The sequence below is a fragment of the Garra rufa genome, chromosome 2 (assembly GCF_049309525.1).
Source record: "Garra rufa chromosome 2, GarRuf1.0, whole genome shotgun sequence".
Classification (NCBI taxonomy): Eukaryota; Metazoa; Chordata; class Actinopteri; order Cypriniformes; family Cyprinidae; genus Garra; species Garra rufa.
The window spans coordinates 67062744-67086064 of record NC_133362.1 but is presented as its reverse complement, the minus strand read 5'-3'; the positions used below and the strand labels follow the sequence as shown (position 1 = coordinate 67086064).

General features: G+C 37.9%; 1 protein-coding gene across 1 annotated transcript in view; it reads left to right on the top strand.

The window, feature by feature from the left end:
* Positions 1-1223: 1223 nt before the first annotated feature.
* LOC141326054 (uncharacterized) overlaps positions 1224-23321 on the top strand; it is a 264874-nt gene continuing 242776 nt past the window's right edge. The window contains exons 1-2 of the mRNA XM_073834755.1: positions 1224-1970; positions 2128-2228. Coding sequence (XP_073690856.1) covers positions 1358-1970; positions 2128-2228 — 714 coding nt within the window. The 5' untranslated portion in view covers positions 1224-1357. The remainder of the gene's footprint in view (positions 1971-2127; positions 2229-23321) is intronic.

The following is a 23321-nucleotide window of genomic DNA, read 5'->3' as shown; positions in this document are numbered from 1 at the left end:
CCGTCACTCATGACTTGTGCGTGGCCATATGGTCTTCCGACCGTCTGAATTCACACTGTGTACGGCCTTAATGTAAGTACTGTAGTGGCCTAATGGTTAGTGGTCAGATGGTCAAGAACTAAACAGTGTTAACTCTAGTCCACAAATGCCAACATCATTTTCAAGCTCTTTAAGGAAAAGTTTTGGTTTCTGAAAGATCCAATAGCACTAGAATACAAATGCAACTTTAATAAGCTCAATATCTGTGCTGTGATGGAAATTAAAGAGGACCTGTTATGCCACTTTTTCTTAACAAGTCTCAGTCTTTTGAATTGAATAAAGTCAGCATCACATTTGCAATCGTGCTAATATTTAGGAAAACAGCACTCTTCTTCTTTAAGAGTTGCTTAAACATACCATATGTTGTAAATTAACAAGAACAGTGATGACAGCACTGTTTTCAAAGAAAGAAAATGGCTTACTTGAAGATGCTTTTTCAAGATTAGATTGTGTCTTAAAGCCGATCGGAGAGACAAGTTGCAAGTAAACAAAAAATTCCATTGGACTATGATGTTACATAATTTTTTATTTGTATTTCCAATGCTTGGCTTTCTGATTTCCTCCTGGGAGTCCTGACTAGCAGTGCAGGTTGCTAATTGAATAGTTACTCATATTTTGTATTTTAAATACATAATGATGTTACATGTACTTAGTTACTTTCGTGGGTTTGATTAGAAAATATTTCTTACTTCAGTGCTGCTTTTAAATTCTGTAGCGTGAAGATAAACATGGCAGATTATGTATTTTTTATATATTTTTTAAAGGAGCTGGTGTTTTTTTAATAATTATATGGTAATTGTGACAAAAGCACAACAATATATGTTACAAATAACGTTTTAATTATGGCTATAATTACTGGCTAAAATTGGAAGGAAATGCGTTTAATAGAGACAGATCAGTAGTATTTGTATCAATGAGACTGGTCTCCTTTAACAATAGGCTACTTGGTGAAAAGATGCCAATAAGCCACATATTTTAAATGTACAATCTTTATGTTGTTTCACTTTAATTTGGAGATTTAATATGAAATTGTTTATAGTCAAATAGTTAGTTTTTAATTGATTGACAGCACTAGTCTAAATGTTTTGATGTTGCTTTGTGCCATTAAACTGCTGTTAACTTCCATTTTTCTTGTTTCACCTCAGAACTGATGGCACTGAAAGAGGAGAGTCAAGAACTCAACGAAACAGAAGAGAAAGATCAAAATGAGAAACATGATTTCAAAACTGAAGAAAAATCAATTAGTTGCTCACAGAATAAAAAAACTTCCTCACCAGAAATAAATAAAAAAACACAAAGAACAAATCTTAATTCTAACATGAGAATTCAGATTGGAGAGAGACGTTACAGCTGCCAACAGTGTGGGAAGAGTTTCTCACGAAATGGAGATCTTAAGACTCACATGAAAATTCACTTTGAAAAGAAGCTGTTAATATGCCCTCAGTGTGGAAAGAGTTTCACAAAGAAAAAAAACCTTAAGGCCCACATGAAAACTCACACCGGAGAGAAGCCTTTTGCCTGCCCTCAGTGTGAAAAGAGTTTTACGCAGAAAAAAAATCTTATTGTCCACATGAGAGTTCACACTGGAGAGAAGCCTTACATTTGTAAACTCTGTGGAAAAAGTTTCACACGAAATGGAGTTCTTGAGACTCACATGAACATTCACACCGAAACGAAGCCGTTCATATGTCCTCAGTGTGGAAAGAGTTTTACACAGAAAAGTATGCTTACTCTCCACATGAGAATTCACACTGGAGAAAAGCCTTTCATCTGCCCTCAGTGTGGAAAGAGTTTCACGTATAAAGGAAACCTCAAGACTCACATGAGAATTCACACTGGAGAGAGTCCATTTAAATGTGATCAATGTGGGAAGAGTTTCAGACACAGCGCAAACCTTAATAAGCACATAAAGGTTCACTCAAGAAAGAAGAGTTTTAAATCAGTGCAAAAAGAGTTTCACAGAGAGGGAACATCTTAAGACTCATGTAGTAACTCACATGGGAGAAAAGCCTTTCATGTGTCATCACTGTGGAAAGAGTTGTTCAAGAGCAGGAAACCTCAGGGTTCACTTGAGCATTCACACTGGAGAGAAACCTTACACCTGTGAACAGTGTGGAAAGAGTTTCACGCATAAAGTAAACCTTAAGATTCACATGAGAGTTCACACTGGAGAGAAACCGTACAAGTGTGTTCAGTGTGAGAAGAGTTTCACATGTCTAAGCAGCATTAAACGTCATTCGCAAATTCATTCTGGAAACAAACTGCCGTTTTCTTCAGTGCAAGAAGAGGTTTAGAAAAAGGAGCAATTTCTACAATTATCTACACATTCATTTTGAAAGACATTCAATTGTAGTCAAAGTAATAACATTATTATCCCATTACATTATTCCATCACATTTACAGATACATGTGAACAATCATGCAAATGTAAGACTTTGTCTGTGTTTCTTGTTCAAGACTGTAACGAGACAAAAGCTGTGTGAAATCAAGTCTATGTTCACACTGGAACTGAATGTGGGCCACATCTGATCACCTTCATGCAACCTTCATCTCTTTTTGTTTCACCATAAGTTTTTTTTTTGTACTGTGGCCATACCTGACCATCTGCTTTACTGTAGTTTCAAATATTGAGTGATTACAGTAGATTCCCTCAAATTTTGACTATGTAGAGTATGTGTTGATTTTTCTGAATCAAGATATTAGTCAAACTTTTACCTTGCTAGGAAAAGCAACAATGTAACTGAAAGATTATAAATGAATTAAACTGAACAAAATGACTTACACTTTCAAGTGTATTTTATCTTCTTGCTTACTTAATCGCAATTTAATGTTGTAATATCTGTTTACGTTTATGGACTTTATCAGGAGAGGCTTGAAAATATTATTCTAGTTTTGAACAGGTCTGTTTTTTAATCAGCACAGTTCATTCTTTGTTGTGCTTCCAGTAGCCTATATGTACAATAGATATACGTACTGTTTCAAACAATCCTTAGCAGTTGGCCTTCTATCATTTTCTTGTTAATTATACATTAAATAAAGAATATCATTTTTTTTTTTTTTTTTTAAACAATTGTATTCAGTAGTAACACATTTTCCTCCTCTATCCAAGCACAAATAGCTTCTCATCAGCCCATTTTATCTATTTTCTGTTGGCTACCCAGCCAAGCTACATTTTACAACTCATCACTTTTAGCACATACTTCAAACACTTCATGGAATTCTCATTTGTACAGCACTTCTTCTGTTGCCAAATTACACACTTCTGTCATTTTTAAACACAGACTGCTCACAAAAAAATCTTATTCACTCTTTGCACTTACAGCCACTACAATCTCAGTCAAAGTCCGTACTTTAAGAACCTATCAGCTTTCGCCTTGATTTCATCACTTGGTCCACTTCTTTTTGTTCAACTTATAGCCTTGTATAATTTTTACCTTCATAGTGTCACGACTGTGTGTATGCAATGCACAGAGATGAGAATTAAATGAAAGCTCTTTAATAAAATCCACAAAGGGTAATCCAGAAAGGTAAGGTATGTTCCATACATCCAACACAACATAAAGACATTTAAAACCGGACAAAAAGGAAGGGACAAGCAGGAACTAAAATACACAGGATAATTAAACTCAGATGCAGCAGGGAATAATTAATTAACTAAACATGACTCTCACGGTGTGCTGGGGTTGAGGAAACAAACAGAAAACTAGGAATTCAGCAACCACAAAGTAACTTTAATAAGATGGTAACTAATGCTGCGTTCACACCAAACGCGAATATGCGTCTAAATTCGCGCCTGCCGCGTCTAGTTATTCGCGTGACCACTTTGTGTTCATTCGCGCGTCAAGAGCGAAATCGACGCGCGTAAAAACAAAAGTTTGAAGCGAAATTTACGCGCGTCACGCGCGTCAGAGGCGAAAGTTTCAAACCCCGTTGGCGGCCATCTTTTTTACAAGATTCTGTTGTTGTTCGGTCATTTATCGAGAGAGTCACCGCTCTGTATTTGCTCTGGAGAGCAGAACAGCCGCGTACGGATCATCGTCGCCGTATTTGGGTCCACCAGACCCTTCGGAGGCGAACCCAGTTCGGCGAGTTTCATCACTTGCTCCAGGAGCTGCGCCTGGATGACGGCCGCTTTCAGCGGTACTTCCGCCTGTCCCGCGCCCAGTTCGATGACCTGCTTTCCCGCATCGGTGCGAGGGGATTTCAGGAGCGGCGGAACTTCCCTCTGTGCGTTGGAGCAGTATATGATGACAGAATTTTCATTTTAAAAGTGAACTACTCGTTTATGTCATTCCTCTTTTGATGTATAATAATTCTATAGGTCTGTGCCATTTTTTTGTTCAGGTTATTACTGTAAAATCTGTTATTTATTTTTGTTTTGATGATAAATGGAGCCAGCCTCCAAAAGTATTTAACCTGTCCTGTGATTTCTTTATTTTCCTCACACAACACTGTCCAGACACACTAAAGTATACACACTATTATAGTTATTATTGTTCTATATGTTTCATATAATTAAGATTTAGATATGGATTAAATAGCATTCAATACAAAATGAATATGTGTCATATATGTGATAAAACACTTGCTTTGTTGTGCATTAGAACCGCACTAGGCATTTAGTAGGGCTGGGAATCGATTCCAAAAAGAATCGATTCCTCGATTCCGAGGCATTGGGAATCGAGAGTCGATTCCAACGTTTGGAATCGATCCTCTCATGGGGAATCGACTCTTCATTCAGAGCCGTTTTCAGCTCATTAAAACTTACCTCTTAAACGGAAGGCTGCATTCCATGAAGGCTGCATATTTCGGCTGTAAGTCATCAAACGTCGATTGACGAAAATAAACGTAATAAAAACGACTCATTACTAAACTCGTCTGAGTTTAAGGATGCAGCCTTCAGTTTGAGAAGCACCCATTAATTTGCCTCTTGCTCGCTAATAGTTATTATAGTCTGATACATTTCCACAAAAAGATTCGTTCGGATAGATCATTTAAATGAACCAGTTCAAAAAACGATTCAGATGTTATTTTACGGGAGAACTGGCTCATGATGTCCACAATTTTGAGCGCTGCACGACAGAATAGATCATGACGTGTCTTGATCTTATTTACATCTTAAATAAATGCTATTTTTAATCTTTCTATCAGCCAATGATAACTCTGAAAGAAAACGCAGAGAGCACGTCAGTGGCCGAGAGCGCATCTGATTGACAGCTACGCCACGAGCTCTTATATCATCCTGCATTTATTGCGAAATTATAGCTCTTATATCAGTATTGTTGTTAAAGTTCTGTTTATTTTGTTTCAGTGTATAGTTTGCTAATTTTGTCATTTTATACACGTCACGTCTTGTTTTATTCATGCAATAAATGCATGTCCACTGCTGAGCTGTGGGTTATGACTAATTTCCTGGGCAATGAATTACAATTTGAAATCAGTCAGAGCTACAGAAAAATAGTATATATATATATATATATATATATATCTTTTTTTTTTTTTTTTTTTTTTTTTTTTTTTTTTACAAATGAAGCTTCATATTATGAGAAGGTAACTTTATACGACCTTTACATCCTGTATTTATTGCGAAATTAGCTTCCTCCAATCTAAAAAACAAGAATCGAAAAAGAATCGAAACAACAGTGAGGAATCGATTCTGGAATCGAATCCAATCGATTCCAGAACCAGGAATCGGAATCGGAATCGATTCCAAAATTTTCGGAATCGAACAGCCCTAGCATTTAGTATTCATGTTTCATATTTGAATGAGTGACTCCGGGCGGGCCTGCCGCCACAGCATCAAGCAGGCTCCTGATTGGTTAACGCGGCGCGAATTGACGCAGAAGTTCAGATTTTTCAACTCGGGCGGCAGACGCGAATTCGCGTCAAACGCATGATGCACAAAAAGCACAATTCGCGCGTAACGCGCCAGACGCTCAATTCGCGCGAACTAGACGCGCGAATGAGGCGAATTCGCGTCTACCGCGCCGCGCTAAACGCCAATTCGCGCCGCAAGAACTCCAGACGCGCGTAAACGCGTCTTACCATTGACTTAACATTGAAATCACTCGCACCAGACGCATATTCGCGTTTGGTGTGAACGCAGCATAAGATTTTAAAAGAAAGATGGAAACTTTTTGAACCAAAGAATAAAGTACATATAATTTTAATTTAATGCTGCCATAACTTGCAGTAATGTAATGTATAATTATTTCAATAAATAATAATAGTAACTAGATATGTACATTTCCTGAAGAAAATGTGAGTGGTGCTTGCGGTGGCAAAACTCGGCCCTGGGTTGCTAGGGTGATGATATGCAGTTGCTATGGCACCCAGGATGATTGCTAGGGCCGTTGCTAGGGTACCTGGGCTGGTTGCTAGGGTGTTGCTATGCTGTTGCTAGGGTACCCGGGGTGGTTGCTAAGGTGTTGCTATGTGGTTGCTAGGGTACCCAGGGTGGTTGCTAGGGTGTTGCTATGCGGTTGCTAGGGTACATGGGATGGTTGCTAGGGTGTTGCTATGCAGTTGCTAGGGTAACCAGGGTGGTTGCTAAGGTGTTGCTATGCGGTTGCTATGGTACTTAGGTGGTTACTAGGGCCGTTGCTATGCAGTTGCTAGGGTACTTGGGTGGTTGCTATGGCCGTTGCTAAGGTACCCGGGGTAGTTGCTAGGGCATTGGTAGGCAGTTGCTATTTGTTAAAGATCATTACTATGGAGTGTTATAGAGGTCTTTGCCTGATTAGCCCTTAGCTAATTGCTATTAGCATGTAGCCATTGAGTGCTAGCATGTGTTGCATGTTGAGAGTTTGCTAGCATGAGTCAAAAGTAGCAACTCCCATGTCCATGCGACATTCTGATACAAAGATATAGGTCTTGCTAATTGGTTGCTAGGGTAATCTGTTTGGTTGCTAGGGAGTGGCCAATAACGACACTGTAAAGTGTAGTTGCCAGTATGAGTGATATAAACCAACCCCCATGTCTCTGTGACATTCAGGTCTGAAGATATGCCTGTGTGGCTTTGGGTTGCTAGGGTACTCTGTTTGGTTGCTAGGGAGTGGCCAATGACGACATTGTAAAGTGTAGTTGCCAGTATGAGTGATATAAACCAACCCCCATGTCTCTATGACATTCAGATCTAAAGATATGCATGTGTGGGTTTTGGTTGCTAGGGTGCTTGATAATGTTGCTAAGGCGTGGCTAGATAGTGTCATTGGTGATTCATGATTGGCCGAATCCAACGAGCCCACCCTCATGTCTCTATGACACTGTGATCCAAAGATATACATATGGGTCATTATAATGGCAGTCTATGGGATCAGTTGCTAGGGTGCTCTAAATGGTTGCTAGGGCGTGGCTTGACAGCTTTACAGTGATCCGGAGAGTCTGATTGGTTGTCTGAGTAAAATGAGCCCGCCCCCATGTCTCTATGACACTGTGATGCAGAGTTATGTTCAATGCAAAATCCCTATGTAAATTACCATAGTAGGAAAAACACATGTGTTTCATGGGCCGTCCCTCACCATAATAAGTCAATGGGGCAAATTTAGGGCGCTCTCGTGCCCCAGGGTTACAACTTATACCCCATTGAGTGGTGTGTTCTCGCACAGCTTGATAGCCTCTCCAAATGTGGCGAATCACATGTTTCTACGAAATTGTCCCTCGGCGCTACGTCCCGTCAAAGTTGGCCGCAATGCGTTGTCTATGGGATTTTTTTGCCGAATTTTTGCCCCGTGTGATGTCATCGTACCCCCGATCGCTTATAAAAGTCATAGCACACTATTCCCGAATAGGCCGCACGATTTGACGCCCGTTTCGTGGGTCTAAGACAAAAACTGCGGGACAAGTTACGCGCCGAAATTTGCACGGAAGAAGAAGAATAATAAGTATGTGAGATAGTAATAGTGATGCTTTGCCTATGGCAAGCACCACTAATAATACATTTTATTTGATGGCGCCTTTCAAAACACCCAAGGTCACCTCACAAGCAAATAAAAATACAAATAAATAAAGAGACAAATCACTACATAAAACAAAAACACACAGTAAACAGTCCGCATATAGAAATGAGGTGCATTAAGGACTCAATAAAATATAGTGCTAGTCTTTGTGGGACAACTTGCTATTGCACAGGTTGATATTTAAATTAATCTGAAAATGCAGCATATCTCCATGAAATTCTATGGTCAAAAGTGCAGTGTTTGCACAACTACTGTACAAAGCAGGTGGCTAGTAGTTGGTCTAACTAAACAGTGGGAGCACTACTGTGAGTCAGCGCAAGGCCAGTCTTTGGATAGTTGAGCTTACAACAAAATGTCTATGCTATATATAAAGAAAAAAGTACAAAAAGGTAAAAAAGTATATAAATACTGTTCAGTTTCTCACAAAAAAACAAAAACAAATAATGTATCATCACTAGAATCAACATTCTTCAGCTTGGGCTAAACACATAATTTTTGCTTGGTTAGAACAGCAGCTACGCTAATTATTTCTCTATTTGTTTCTCTGTTTCTGCCACGGGATTCCCATCCCTCAGAGGAACGCCGACGATGCCAACCTTCCCAGCAGGCACAGGACGTCAACATGACGTCAGATTGACGTTGTACCCCAACCACTATGACGTCTATCAGACGTTGCATTTTGGTTGGAAATGAAAATCGGGTTGACGTCAGAACCCAACGTTGGCTCGACGTTGGATTTTGGTCACTTTCCAACGCACAGAGGTGTAAAATCCAGGTTCCATGAGTAAAAGTCCTCCCCAGTTTTTCAATCACCTGGATTTTCTAATTAGCACAGTATTTCAACCAGAAGGACTGAGATTGGACCAAGTCATTCCTTTTGAGTCTCAAGCAAGTCTGAAGTAAAATCCCAAGCCCCTAAAGAGTTAAAGTTAATGAGATAACTGAATGATGATTGTGTTAGTGATGAACACCTGCTGTTAACAAGCAGCATCATTGAAGAAAAGAGAAACACAAGAACTACAACTGACTTGAATCAACTGAACAAAACATTTCATCTCTCAAAATCTGATTAAACATCTCCACAAACAGCATCACCAGCTTCACTCATTACTAACCAGGTTGACTTTATTTCATGTCTGCAGAATCTCTTATTGAGAATTATAAGAGGTTTAGATGTTGATGTTTTATTGGTCAAGAAAAAAAAAAAAAAAAAAAAAAACACAATGTCACCATAATTGTGGTCAAGGGTTGCTTTAGTTTGTCTCTTGACTCTTGGAGTAACTTAGTAATTTCAGAAGTGAAGTAATTCCAATGCTGTTTTTCAGCAAACATTTGTGTGTTGAATTGAAAGCGTACAGCAGCAGATGAGTTCACACTTTCCCCATATATCTAATTTAGATGAGCATCTTGAAGTGGTCTCTCTCTTTGATTTATTGAGTTACATTTAGCTATTGTAGAACTGCAATAAAAAGAAACCTTATTAAACAAATGTCACTGCTTAAGTGTAGACAGAAAACCGCAACAGCTCAGGCTTTAAGACATGAACACTCATCATATGCTCCTCAACAGTGGTGACAATAATTATTCATACTGCAGTGCATGATGGGAGTGTTTACTATGCTTTTACCCAACATGCATTGCAGCATGAAGCGTTTTGTTGATTGTCACCATTGTTGAGATTCATATGCTGGTTCTTGATGTCTGTGTGTATCTAAGTGGTACAGATGTTAAAAAAATGTTTACGTTTTATACAGGTTTTAAATTCGCTATAATTGTTAGAACAACACTAGAGGTGCATAACCTGCGGTAGTTTTGCAGATTTGGTAGTGCAAAACCTTAACATAAGAAGAAAAGAAAGTTATTTTGTGTGTGTTCAAATAAGCTCTTGATGATTATCTCATCATATAAAAACAGCTATTAGTTGCTCGCTGTACAGCTTTGATCTCACTGCTTTACAACACCAGATGCATTGTAACAGAGAGATATCTAACGCAAGAGTCAAGGGTCAGGAGCCCAACTAAAGCAAATACTGACCTCCACAATGGTCACATCATTTTAACCAATAAAACATCAACATCTGATACTCTATAATAACAACAGGTGTTCATCAATAATGCACAATCATCATTCAGTTATCTCAATAACTTTAACTCTTTGAGGACTTTTGCCTTGAGACTCAAAAGAAATGACTTGGTCCAATCTCTGTCCTCCTGGCTGAAAAACTGTGCTAATTAGCAAATCCAGGCGATTGGAACTAAATACTGGGGAGGACTTTTACTCACCGAACCTGGATTTTACACCTCTGACAACGCAACCTAAAAACAACCAAATATCAACGTCTAATGATGTTACAGCTTGACGTTGTGTGGACGTTACCACTATGACGTCTATCAGACGTTGGGTTTTGGTTGCCATACCTGAAGAATAAATGTCAGTATTTGACGTCAATATGACGTTGGTTTAAGATGTTGGCTCGACGTTGGATTTTGGTCACCTGACGTCACAACCTAAATCTAACCTAATATTAACGTCATATGACGTTGTGTGCCTGCTGGGTTGAAACAACATACATATGTCCTTGTGAAATGTATGCACAAAATTTAAAACCAGTAGTTCATATATTATAGAGAAACACTTTGTCCATTCCACCCCGTCACAAGGTCATTTTGTAAAAAGTTTATATAAATAAAATGAAATGTTACTTGATTTAATGTTGTATATGATATTCTTATTGTGTGGACTAATTAAATAAATGCCACTTTATTTGTATTTTTTGAGTGAATTTGTTTTTTCACTACAAAAAGTGAGGCCATTGAAATGTCAAATAAATTTTTCAAGATTAAAGATTTTTTATTAAGTCACAGACTTTCTATTGATGGTTTGCAAAAAACAGACAATTCATTATTAGGAAAACATAAAATCTTAAAAATATATTTCATTTGTTTGTGCCTGAGGTGGGGAAATATGTTTTTTGGAGGGTTAACTTGTCTTTCAAGTTGTAGTCTTTTTTTTTTAGAAAGTTTGTTCTTAATGAATTTTTTGAAAATTGCAAAGTGGAAATGGCACCCTTTTCGTAGAATGAATCAATACTTTCCCATTTTATAAGTGGAAGACACTGTGCTGGAAAACACTTTGTAGCTAGCAGCTACAGCCTGTTGGCTTCCACTTGAAGCTAAAAACTGAAGAGTCTACAGGCATACTGAGCATACACTGATGTACAATAAATAGCTGCACACGACAAAGTAAATCATCGAATCTACCTGCCGACATCTGTAAATATCTAATAATTTATTTCTAAGAAAATTTACCCTCCTTCTGCCTCGTACAGTTCAAGGGTTGTACGTACCATCCTTACCTGGAATGAGAGTGCACTGGTGGCAATAAAAGCTCTCCAGAAATCATGACCCTCTGTCACACCTCTGTACATCCAGAAACTTGTCACCCTTCTGTAACCTGGAGTCAGGTTTTGTGTAAAGCTGAACACTGGGTGGACATTAAACAGTGGTGGAAAGAGTACTGAAAATTTATACTCAATTACAAGTACCGTTACATTGCTGAAATTGTACTCAATTATAAGTAAAAGTACTGGTGTTAAAAAAGTAATTAAGTAAAAGTACAAATTACTCCTCATAAAAACTACTCAGAGTACTAATTACTTATTATAATTAGCTGGTTATTGAATTATCCATAATTGCTGAATCAGACAAGATCCAGACAATAAAGCACACGCTATACAAATTAAATTATAGGTTAATCACCCTATATATTTTCCATTCATTACATAACACAATAAGCAGAAAAAAAACAGTAGGCCTTTCTAATATATATATATATATTTAAGATATTAAAACAAGTGCACAGTAAGCAATGCAATAAGAACAAATAAACAAATTAGGAATTAATTAATACTGTCTGTATTACAATGATGATAGATTTGCATGTTCTAGTTAGAGCTGGGCCAAATGGCCTAAAAATAAAATCACTGATTTTTTCACAAGAAATCCGATTTACGATTTAAATAGATCCCCACCACCGCCCACCCCCCACCCCCCACCCCCCAAAGACATTTAGCATGTAAAGAAACCCCAGCTTTTCCACAACATATGGCCACCATATATTTTGCAATATACATTGCAACTGCATCAGTGATCGCTTTCCACCAGTCCCCATTCTTATTATACTGGAAACAGTAAATGTTTGTAAGACAAATAAATATGCGGTGGGAGGAAAATATATATTTCCATGCTTTTCTCTTGCAGTTATATCATATATAAAAATATTAAATTTTGAATACAGAAATATTAAATGATTTAAATAAATGAAACGATCTGCCAGCAGGTGGCAGCAATAATCATATCATTAATTTGATTCGTTCGAACCGCTGGTTCACTCAGAATAAGTTAGCTGTTTTTATGAAAGGGAAATTGAATCATTTCACTAGATTCGTTTAAAAACGCACGTTCATTCATAAACGTTCAGAGGCTCAGATGTGACTTGTTTCAGACTACTTTTGACCACGAAATAGAGCAAAATTAGGCAATAGTGTTATAGTCAGACAATAACTTCTTTTTTATTTAACTGCTGTGTTAAATCAATATCTCATATACAAACTCCCTTAAAAAAATATTAAAAGCTGTTACTCATCTTGCATCTTCACCTTTGAAGATCCCCTGAGCGCAAACACAAATATGCTGATCGGTCCGGCTAACTGGCTAACAAGCAGCTAATCATATCCCTTTAGTGGCTCCCATAATTTTTTTCCGTGCCTTTCTGAAAACAAATATATACAGTATATCAGTGTGTTTCTCATATGGTGAATGCGCGGGGGGAGGGCTGAGCCCATTCGGAACTGCTGGAGCCCAGAGAGGAGCGTCAGCGGATATTAAAGAGAATTTCATTCAAACAAATCAATGTAAACTACACATGCGAGTTAATCGATATAAAATCGATTTATCGCCCAGCCCTAGTTCTAGTGATGATTATCTTATCAATAGCTCGCCGGAAAAAAATTTATCAAAATAAACGGAACTTGTTTTTCGGTTCAAATACTATACCAGGCTTTCATTGGTCCGTTAAGAAGAGATATTTTTATTGGCTACCGAAATGCCGGTCAGTGGTTAAAATATAATATTCAAATTGCAGTACTCTGTAACGAACTGTGATTTTAAAAGTAATTAAGTAAATTACTCAGGTTAATTTGTACTCAAGTACAAGTAAAATTACAGACTTAAAATTATACTCATGAAAGTACAAATACCCCCAAAATTTACTTAATTACAGTAACGTGAGTAGTTGTAATTCGTTACCTCCACCACTGTTCTGGTGGCACCATGGACTCTGGCTCTCTCCAGGGAATCTGCTGTCAGTTCTGGATGACGGGCCTTGAACCTGGACAACCACACATCGCTTGGCCCTTTCTCTAAATTGACAGTGGTGCTCTCTGTTCTGCCCATCTTTTCCTTTTGCTTTACGTTACTGACTTTCCTTTAAATCAACATTATGTGATGTTTTATTAACAAATTTCGGGAGGAGCTCGCACAGATAATTAACACGGCCAATTCACCCTTAGTAATCAGTCTCCCTATCCAATCAACACAGGGAAAAATCCCTATAAATAACACAACAATCCTACCTTCATCATCTCTTGTCTCGTCAATGCTTTGGCACATCCAACCACCGCGAACATGTCCGAGATCACCTTTTATCCAGAGGATAACCCTTTTGTAGCGGCACGAGATCCCGCAGCATCCCTAGCCGCAACTCAAGCCACCACCGCCCCGCAGGATCCTACAACCGAGCCCGCGGCTGCACCACGGGGCCGCAGGCCTTCTCGCGCTACCACCGCTCATACCCGCCGATGCCACGCCATCACCGGCACCTTCCCCGGCGTCTTCCGACGCCTCAGTCTTCTCATCCGCTCCAGCAACAGTGAAATGGACTGTGGCAGGTCTGCGGCAAGCGCTCGCCAGCCCCAGTGCCAACATCCCGCGCCGAGCTACCAAAGCGAACGCCAGCCCGCCGTTCACGGCTTCGATCACAACCCAGCAGCTTCTTCAAGCCACCGCGGTAGCGTGAGTTTACCGCCGCAGTCTGCAAAAATCCCATTCACAGCCCATGCCTCAGCACACTCCCCTTTCCTTCCCATGGCCGGCAGCGCCGCCATCCAAAACCAACGCGAACATCCCTCCACTAATTGCGCAAGCCCCAGCGCCCGCCATTCCTCCCCTCCCCCCTCTTTCGTCCATTACAGGGATTACGTCTAGCGTGAGTTCGAATCATTTTTACCGACTCGGATCTTTGTGTCTCGTTCAGCAAATGAACGAATCTTTTTCGAGTCATTTCATTCATTTCGTTGATTTTACTAAAAAGCTACGTGTTATTTCCAAAACACATGTTCTAATTATACAATCTGATTCCTTATCTGCCCCAATCTCCAGTCTGCATTTGCCTAACCTGAATCAGTCAACCTCCTAAAAAAATAAAAAATATTTAAAAAAAAATATAAAAATAAATAAATAAAAAATTCACTGTGCTTGGCTGGCCAAAGTCGACATTGCCTCTACCTCAAAGTCATGCCCATCCACCCAGATTTTGGCACCTATTCAGCGTCTGATGGCAGAATAAATATTACTTCACTGCCTCACTTTCGGCTGCAGAAGCAGCCCTTAATTTTTCAACATGTTGTCAGAGGCAATTTGCTGGATCCTCTCCAACAAACATTACATACCATTTCTGGTTTATATCCTAAACGACTTTCTGATCATCTTGCCCCCTGACTCCTCCCCAGCCGCACATCTTTGACTACCCAAAAAGCTTTTCGCAGAGCTCTAGATTGCCCTCGGCCAAGACAAACCCTAGGCCCTAGCATTTCTATTGAATTTTCTGGCATCAACTTGGATTCCCAAAAATTCCTGGCCTCTCTACCCAAAGAGTAAATCGCTAGAACGATTCTGGCGACTTCCTCTCTCTTAACTAATCCTAACCGTTCCAAGCGTGAGCTATTATCCGTTTTAGGCCATTTAAATTTCGCAATGCGCACCATCCCGCAAGGTCGCCCCTTCATCTTCCATCTTCTCTCGCTCACATCCTCCGCCCACGCCCTAGAGGACTAAATATCCCTAACTGACCCATGCCGCAACGAACTCAGTCTACGGATATCCTTCCTTAAACAATGGAACGGATTATCCTTATATAAAAACCTGATTTCTTCCCCAACTGATATCCAACTGTTTACAGATGCTGCCCCCTCCATCGGTTTTGGTGGTTTCTTCCAAGGCCGCTGGTTCGCATCTACATGGCCCCCCCAGCTAGCTGATTTGCTGCTCCAGCTATCATCCTCAGTGCTGTTTGAGTTATATCCTCTAGTCGTTGCAGCCTTTCTATGGGGTAAAGAATGGTCTGCCACTAGCATACAGATCTGGCCATTAAAAATGCGTCTTTTTTCACGCGGCAGCCTGCAATTCAGCACGCGTCGCCACGCGGCGGCCTGCAGGGGCTTTTTTAGGTTTTTTTAAAACGTTGTTGCGCTTCATATAATATCCACCAGGTGGCGCAAGGAACAACATTCTGTGGCCAAGCCCTGCACAAAGAGGGCTATTTGGACAGTATTTATGTCTGTTGTTTCAATATCTGGCGCCATAATCGGTAATTCATTCTGTATGTAACGGCAAAGTATTTATAATTTCGTTTCCTTTTTATTAAGTTAATTTAGAAAAAAAAATTGGAGCATTTTTGTTCGTTAAACGTAAGCTTTTTGTTTCTTAAAGACCAAGCGGCAGACAGTGAGTTGACCTACTCTTTCAATTTGCCTTCTCAAATCACGAATTGGCTAAACTAAAATCCATAGATGTAAAATAAAAGAAATAAATAATAATAGATATAAATATGCGCTATTAGGTGCATATCCAATCGTTTGTGCGGAGAGAGCAAAACACATTTTTAGGACATGAAGGCTCAAGCTCGATCAGTTACATTTTTTTTTCAGTGGAAAATATTTAACCGTTATTTTTTTGTCAGACATGATAAATAAATATGTAGAAAGACTTAAATTACTACTTAACGAAAAAAACAAATAGAAAACAAAAACTGTTTTTATTATGTAGCTAGTCCATAGAGATGCATTTCTCTCTAAAGGCGCGCGTCCAACGAGGATATGAGGACTGTTAACTGCATCATCACTGACTCAGAAAACAGTAGTTTCTAAATAAATAATTAAAATATCTCCTTACTATTAGACAGTCATGGTATTTACTTTTGCCAGTGTTTTGTGGTAAGCTTTAAACAAGGAACCCTTCCAAGCTGTGCTGAACGTGCGCTCAATGCTGCTAACAGGACCGTCATGGTAGCCTGGTCTCGTGGTTCCTCCAGCGCTGCAATTTTTTTTTAAATCACCACTGAATGTCTAAAATATAATTTTAGCCCGCATTTGATCTTTGACGGACTAAAATGCAGGGCTGTAATACGTCTTAAAAGTGGAACATGGAAATATAATGGATGTACTGCGAAAAAAGTTTTATACTCGACATTGTTTCCAAATGGTTAAATGTGAGATTCTGGAAATGAGAATTAAATTTAGCGTGTCGGGTCGGGAAGAAAATTATTCTAAGTGGGTATATATAGGCTATATATTCTAAGGGTATATATATAGTTAGTATCATAGGCGGAGCGTGTGTAAGGCTGGGGAAGGCTTGACCTGGGGCCAAAAAATGCCACTAAATTGGACATATTCCCCTGCCCAAACAAAATCAATATATTACGTCTGTTGACAATAAAATGAAAATGAATAGAAAATGTAAATTGCGGCATTACATTAAGATCAGATAATCTGCACCGTAATTCTTTTTAGGCGTTTTTACAGTGTTATAACGAACCACACACGATTCTGTTGGGTTAGGAATGCAATGTCTATCAGAAGCGTTCAAATGAGTCTTGTCAGTTTTGTTGAGTGCGCGCAACTCTTGATTTTTAAAAAAATCATAAACAACAAAGCTCAGACGCACCTAAAATGTAGCTATAAGTAAGAGATTCGTTACACAGGGAATACAACGAAATCATGGTTTACATTTAAGATACAAGTTCATTTAAGATATAAGATAACATGTATATTGAAAAGTTCTTTAAAAGCATCTGGATGCAAAAATAGTATTTTTTAAAGGTGTTTTTAAAGCATTTGCTTTATGGATTAAAATACTAATAGGCTAATAAATAATTTGCATATCGGACAAAATTGCGTTGCAGCAAATCCTCTAAATTTTAAGATATATAGAACAGAGAAACATAAAATCTGAAAATATAAGCAGCTACAATTATTAAAGTTTTACATATACTCTATGCCAGTATAATTTGTAATTATAATTATTTTATAGTATATTCTATAACATTATAATTTTAATAGAATTATAAAATAAATATAATCAGCCCTGTTTTAGGCTTTTCCTTACTTTTATATTTTAGACATTCATCAATAATGGAGATAAATAGAAAAATTTCTCGCCATTTCTAAATTGGACGTGCCTTTATATAGAAATATCTTTAAATCTTTAGGCCTACAGATTACATAATGAACGTTTCTATTTTCGATTTGAATTATTTCGTTTTAAAGTGGTAATTTAAAGCTTTTGTTCATTGTGAAGCGATGTTCAAGAACAGACGGCAGAAAGCGCATCTTCTGTTTTCCTTTATTTTATAAACGCATGAGTTGTTTATAGGCTATTGTGAGTGCACTAAAATAAAAATGGACCCGTTACAGGTCAGAATGATGTATTACTCCTATACCTTTATAAGCAAAAATGAAGAAATTATTTATTTATTTTCACACAAAAAAAGTGATTGCACTGGTGCCTCCATTTTTTTCACAACCTTTCAAACATCTAACCTCACAATTGTTAATGAGGGTCGTTCGTGTCACTTTTAAACTTGCCATTTCACCTTTCACCTTCCCCCCAACCTATGAATAAAGGTGAGAAGAGCTGGCTTGGCTCCGGGGGGGGGTGAAGTGCTAGGGGTGTCTCATTTCTCGTTAGGTTGGAAGGGTAGGGGGAAGGGGAAGGGCCAGATAGGCCTCCAAACAAAGAATTTTCGGGACCTCATTTCAAACGAAGGGCTAAGAGAAATTTCCATTTTCCAACATGCCTGCTCACTCGAGCAAGCAGACTTATAAATATAGGTAATTTTTGCCATTAATAAGGATATTTATGACAATTTTTCATTATATGTATATTACCTTTAATCTTGTGTTTGTGTTTATGGTGTTGTTCTGTAAATAAACGTTTGCAAAAAATCGCTAAAGTTTGCTAGCAGATAGCACTGTTTGCACTGATTGATATTACAAAATATATTTTTATGTCATATACACTTGACTGCAAGTTAGAAACATGGAAGGCCATGTGGCGAGGGAATTTCCCACACCCCAGTCATTTAAATCAGTACATAATAATGAAAAAAAAAAAAATACCTTACAATTAAAAAGAAGCAGATTTTTACCATCTGAAATTTCTTAAACCAGTGAACCCCTGTAAACATTTCAGTCCAAGGATCCAGTAAACCAATGCGCTCAAATTGAAAGTTCAAAAGGAAATTCAATGGAGTAGAATTTAACACTTTCTCAGAGTTAGATTTTAACACTTTCTGGAGTTAAAATATTAATCATTTGGAGAGTAATTTTAACTCTAAAATTTAGTTAATTATAATTTAAACTCTTTAACCAGTGTTAAAAACACTTCTTAGGGTAAACACAATATGTTTTATGTGGAAATGACTACACTGAAAGCCATACTCTCAACTAGCTGCTTTTATTTCAGGAAATACATAGATTGGATTTTGAAATTCCATGCATGTAAACACTTTGAAATTAACTGCTGTCATAAAATACTGTAAAATCTAACAGCAAAACATTTACATTTAATACATGTCTGCAGTGCCAACAAGAAATGTTTAGTAAAATTGTATACAGCATAGTCAAAAACACATCATTGCATTATATAAAATCAAACCTGAATAATTATAAAATAGTGCAGTAGTATTGTGTAACCAGAGGTAGATATACATCAGATGAAGTAACAAGAAACAACTCCACAGTGATACCAGGATACATTCCATGAATTAGTTTGAGGCGCCTGAATAAAAACAAAACTGAAAGCTGAAGGATGGAGCACAGAGGACAGAACTTAACATTTTGCTTAAATAAGAATACTGCTTGTTCAACTGCCTTGCTCTCAGTTCTTTGACTTCAGTTCTACCTATATCATTATTATATACATTTGTCTTTAAAAAAAAATATGTACAGGCTGGACAGAGCATCATGATACTTTACTTTACTTGAACAGCTCTTCAACAATACCCAAGGTTTCACATGACTGACAAGGCGAAACTTCTCAGTCCAAGACGATGTAAAAGGTGGAAACCTGTGCTTTTGATGTCCCTGAGGAAAGATGATATGGCTGAGGGTTTTCTTTATTGGCCAGATGATGGTCATCAATACTTTGGCATGACCGAAACACAAGATAAACATCCCTTTATAAACAATAGGCATTAAAGGAAGAGTCCACTTCCAGAACAAAAAAATACAGATAATTTACTCACCCGCTTGTCATCCAAGAGGTTCATGTCTTTCTTTTCTTTCTTCAGTCACAAAGAAATTGTTTTTTTTTTTTAAGAAAAGATAATCGTTCAGACAAATGTAAAAATATATATTTTTTTCAATAACATTTTGAAGTATTATTTAATACTTACCAGTCCTTTGACATCCAAAAAGCAAGAAAACATGTAGTACATCAGCTGAGCCCTGGTCATCTTTTTTCAGTGTTGTTTTATCTCAAAAACTTCTGCTGGACTACACAATAACATCAACAACATGTTATTTACAAAATAAATCATAAAATTACAGTCACTTACTCTTTATTAACTGATTACTAAACACATAACTCACCTGAATTGAGAAAATCTGAGAAACAAATTTCGTCCAGTTTTACTACTACTTCCCTCCATCCAGCACTTCTGTCAACATCCTGACAATGAAGAGAAAACATGTAATTTAAAACAACCTGTTAGTGTGATTGAAAATGCAAAATGTTTAATATGAAAGCCACGAACTCTCATAGGTCACGAGTCACTACTAAAACATTTGTAACGTTAGCCGTTACGACTCAAAACATTGCAGGCATTACTTTACACGTTCATGGCTAAACTATGATCGTTTTTAGCCAGGGTAAAGTTAGACTTAGACACTTCAGTTTACTGACATTGCTAGATATTACCTCGTCTCGTCGGCATGACATTATGGAAGCTTAACAGAATGTTTCTTGAGCGAGTCGCAACTTAAATTTGACAGCAAAACACTCGTTTACAAAAAAATAAGGTGAACAGAAAGACGTAAGCTAATATTAGCTTGTTCACATCGAAAAAAAGTCCGCTCAAAACAGCCATGTTTTGCATCGGAGATTCATTCAACACAAAGTTCGCCGCGGTTATTGGCGTCAGTACACTAACGTAACAGCTATAATCAGCTGTCTGTCAGAAGATAAAGAACATTTTGGAGTTAGTTTTTTACCTACCTCATGACGAAGTAGACAACTTCATCAGTCGATCGTGTGGCAGAACCAGGCTCGTGTCATGGCGCGCTCCTGATGTAACGTTATTGTTAAAACGTGCCCCTGAACACCAATGAATGAACTCCGAAATACAACACAGCCAGGGAGTATCCCGTAACACAAACTGTTGTGAAAGTTAAAGAATAAACTCCAAAAATTTAACTCTTTCACACTTTTTTGCCTAACTCCTGATTTTCGAACTCCAGCAATTTGCTGTACACAAATGAAGCATTTACCCACTTCTCAAGGCACCACTACACCACAGATTTGCAATTTGCCGTGCATGTGATAACGCATTGTTTGTTTTGCTTACGGCCATATGTGTACATGTGAATGAACGGTGCGTACACCGTACATTTGTACTTTTTGCAACGCTACAACATTTTTTTCAACATCTTGAAATGTGTGATAAACATCGGCGCATGTCCTCTGATGTAACATTAAGAACTAGCGACAACGTATGATGACGTATAACAGTGTTGTAGTGGTTTCCCATTCCTTAGCTAAGCTAAGCTACAGCAGCAACACGGCAAAAGTAGTTTACTACATCTAAGCTATTTTTCAAAATGTAATTTTTCTACATGGTATGAACCATCATCTTACCAAATCAATGCTTTCTCAGTGGTCAATAAAATTGTCAGTCATACAGGCATAAAAGTTCAGTTTAACGTTACTTGTTTATTCAACAACGCTTCCAAACCAATTTGGCAACAAAAATCAGCATCATTTACAGGGCTGGATTTATCTCATATTGTGACATAGGCAAACAAAATTTTGGAGGGTTGAATTCTTTCTTTTAAAAAATGTTTTGAAAAAAAAAAGGCACTTGTTTCTGAATATTAAACGAATAAAACAGGGGAAACACAACAATACTGAATAACTGAATAAACTAGCCATACAAAGATTGATTTCAAAGATTTCATGAGAGCCTGATTTTTTTAATTCTCAAAATTTATAGAACAGAACATGGAAGTTTGAAGTATCAAGAATATTATATCCGCTCCTCGAGTACAATACCTTTTTGGACGCCTTGAGAGAGAAATTTATCTTTACGGATTACATAAACGAGTTTTTGTTTTCAATTTGTTTTATTTCGTTAAGTAATAATTTAAAGCTTCCTATAGATATGATTATCATCTCTGTAGAAATTAATACAATATTAAATAATTATATAGGCGATGCTGTATATGCTAATGATGTCTGTGCGCAATGTAGACAGCATTCACAAGTTTATCATGAATAAACATTACATAAAGTACTTAAAATTTAATAGCCTCACAAGAAACATTTTATGCATCCCAGAGTCTTGTCCATTAACTGACCTTCTTTTTTTCCATAATATTTGTATTATTCGTTTATATTCGTTATTTTCACCTTTATTTTGATCTCTTTACAAAACATTCTGAATGTTTTTATTTATTGTGAATCGCTTAATCTAAATAACTTTATGTATATATGCTATTTGCCATTTTGCAAACATTGTAAACGACAATTATGCCAATAAAGTTTTGACTTTTTGATTGTATTTATGCCCGTGTGTGACCATAAACGATTTACAAATGGAACTAATGATTCACTCGTCAATGAAACACTATAGGTTATCTATTAATTAGACGAATATTATATATATATATATATATATATATATATATATATATATATATATATATATATATATATATATATATATATATATATTTATATGTATATGTATATGTTATATTCAACCTATTAACTGCATTCCAGTAAAAATCTCAGCCATGTAGCTTAATCAAAGCTTTAATGGCATGTCAGCATTTATCATTTCGATTCTGAATGTTAAAAGAGATCGAAATGATAGGAAAATTAACGAATATAAACGAATAATGTCCGAAGAAGATGTCCTCTCCAGGTCACCGTACAAACGAGTCATTCGGGCTTAGAGCGATGTTTGCTGCCGCTTCAGTTCAGTGCTTTACATGACTGCCCCCTACTGATCATGTCTTTCCTATGTCATTGTATTTTCCGTGTTCCCTTGGAATACACCGGCGTCACGCGAGACCACTTTACTTCCCGCGCGCATTTTAAATGGCCAGATCTGTACTGTGCATTGCGTCAACAAGGGCCGCTCCCACTTTCCCACACTTATGCCTTTGTTAAGACGCCTGATTTGGATTTCGGCTCGTGACCAATTCATTATCACTGCAAAACACATTCCTGGGTCAAAAAATCAAATAGCTGACTCTCTTTCTCGTTTTTCCTTCCAGAAATTCAGATCCTTGGCGCCGGAGGCGGACCCACTCCCGACCCCAGTACCTCCCTATTCAGAGCTGATATTCCCATAAACCACCCCCTGAGACCCCTCCTCGAAGCTTCCTCAATTCCATTCTCCAAGCCGTTTCCCCCAGAACCCCCCAGTCTTACCTAACAGCATGGAAATGTTTCAAAACATTTCACGCGGCTTACAAGTTATTGTTTCCCGACTTCTCCCTGCTAGCAATTACCTCCTTCATCTCCTATCTCAACGCCATCAAAAACCTCCAAGTCAGCTCCATTAAAGGATATGTTAGCGGGATCCAATTTTTTCATAAACTTCTATACGGCTCACCTTCGATCCACATGACCAATTCCCAGACAGCCCTACTCATTAAAGGTATACAAAAAACCCACCCCACCCGCCCAGACACCCGCCAACCTATAACGCTGAAAATACTATCCAAGTGCATTTCCATCCTCCGCAAAGGTTACCAATCCATCC